Source organism: Apaloderma vittatum, unplaced genomic scaffold (genome assembly GCF_000703405.1).
Source record: "Apaloderma vittatum isolate BGI_N311 unplaced genomic scaffold, ASM70340v1 scaffold22796, whole genome shotgun sequence".
Lineage (NCBI taxonomy): Eukaryota > Metazoa > Chordata > Aves > Trogoniformes > Trogonidae > Apaloderma > Apaloderma vittatum.
Window position 1 is genome coordinate 1 of NW_009720414.1, and position 1,722 is coordinate 1,722.

The 1,722-nt window shown below is 43.3% G+C and overlaps 1 protein-coding gene across 1 annotated transcript in view; it reads right to left on the bottom strand.

Annotated features, from left to right (window-relative positions):
- Nucleotides 1-48: 48 nt before the first annotated feature.
- Nucleotides 49-1,722, bottom strand: part of LOC104275144 (dihydropyrimidinase-related protein 4-like) — a gene marked incomplete at both ends in the record, with an annotated part of 11,352 nt that continues 9,678 nt past the window's right edge. Inside the window, 2 exons of the mRNA XM_009871015.1 lie at nucleotides 49-109; nucleotides 352-531. Of these exons, the coding sequence (XP_009869317.1) occupies nucleotides 49-109; nucleotides 352-531 (241 nt within the window). The remainder of the gene's footprint in view (nucleotides 110-351; nucleotides 532-1,722) is intronic.

A 1,722-nucleotide genomic window follows, 5' to 3' on the forward strand; every position in this document is an offset into this window, starting at 1 on the left:
AGGAGACCCAGCCCCAGCCTGTGGGGAGCCACTTGTCCTTCTGCTCACCCTTCTGCCCCGGGCTTGGGGCACACTGCACCCCCCTGGACAGACCAGACGCCTGCCCAAGCTGGGCACGGCAAACAATATTAATAATGCAAGGATTAGTGGCTATAGTGCCAAAACAGGCATTACTGAGTAATGTGCCGAAGCAGATACATGACAACATTACCGATTTCCAAGGCCTAGAAAAGAAAGGACGTTAATCGTACCCTCGTTTCTATTGCCTATCGCTGTAACAGCGACTGCAGGACGGTAACAGAGAGAGATTGCAACAAAAATGGGAATCATGGCAAATACAAATCACCTTACCCTGTTTCTTGCCTTTATCCTCTTGTAAACAAAATCGGGGAAGGTCTTTCTCGGAATGAAGCGCCCGGAGCCCTGGGTGACACACAGGCTCCCACCCTCAAGAACAACTCTTCCCTGACTGATGACCACAGTGGGAACGCCGTGGCACTCCGTGCCTTCAAAGATGTTGTACTCCACATTCTGGAAAGAACAAACCAAGATGTTCAACACAGTTAAGATTTAAGGAGAGGGAGTGACAGTCCAGCTGACTATACGCGCCCTCTCTTCTTGTACAAATCAGTTGTACTGCACTAGCCCTTCGTATTTCAGACAATAAAGGTTTTTGTAATGGGGTGAGCTAAAGCAAACTGGAATGGAGAAACGAAATCCTCCAAACGCTCAGCGCTGCCCAGAAGGCATGCAGCACTCCGGGAGCAAACTCAGCTTCTGCTACACACGAACAATTAATTCTCTCTTGGCCCCTCAGGAGCTCTACTGAAGTTCTCCGTTCAGGGACAGGAGCTCTTGTCATGTCTTCAAGTCACTTCAACTCTTCTACCAAAACAGATATGGGAAGTCAGCTTTGTTTTGTGGAAAATGCAAGCTCAGGACACTTGCTATGGCTAATAAACTATCCAAATTTTACAGTGAAAAAATGTGGCGTTATGAAAAATCACAAGTGAATTTCCTGGACCAAAAGAAAACCCATTTCTGTTTTCTTTTTAAGAAATTACGTTAATATTTCAATCACAATTTTCTTCAATAGAAAATATTTTTGGTGAAAAAAAAAACCCACATGGGTCAAATTGTTTCTACATTAACTTCAGTCGGGTGTGGTGCCAATACTCCTCACACCTCACCCCTTCCCTCTTCTTCAAGTGCAGCTTTTTGCGTTGGAAACGAGTTTGGTGACATCCCTGGCCTAGCAAACCACAGAGCCTGTGCAGGGACAGGTCTGGCTCTTCAGCAAGGCCGCTGATATATTAAACTATATTAATAGTTTCAACTATATTAATAAATATCGATAAGAAAAAATAAACTATACCAATACTTTATATTCATATATTATATTAATATTAAACTGTATTAGTACTAAACTATATGAATACATTAAACTGTATGAATAGTTTAATATATTCACAACAGTAATAGTTTAATACTTAAGTTCAGCACTTAGTCCACAGCAAATATATTGCTCTTCAAATTTCTGTACTGGACACAGACTCTCTCAGAGCAGTCACTGCTACGCGGTCACTGCGACCCTTTACAGTAACTAACGGGGATTTTCATTTGCTTGTCTTTTAAAAAGCAGGTGCAAGGCTCTTCATCCCCTTGCCCACATGAACAGCCCCTCCCTCGCTCAGGGATCTGATCTCTCTGGTCTGAAGAAAG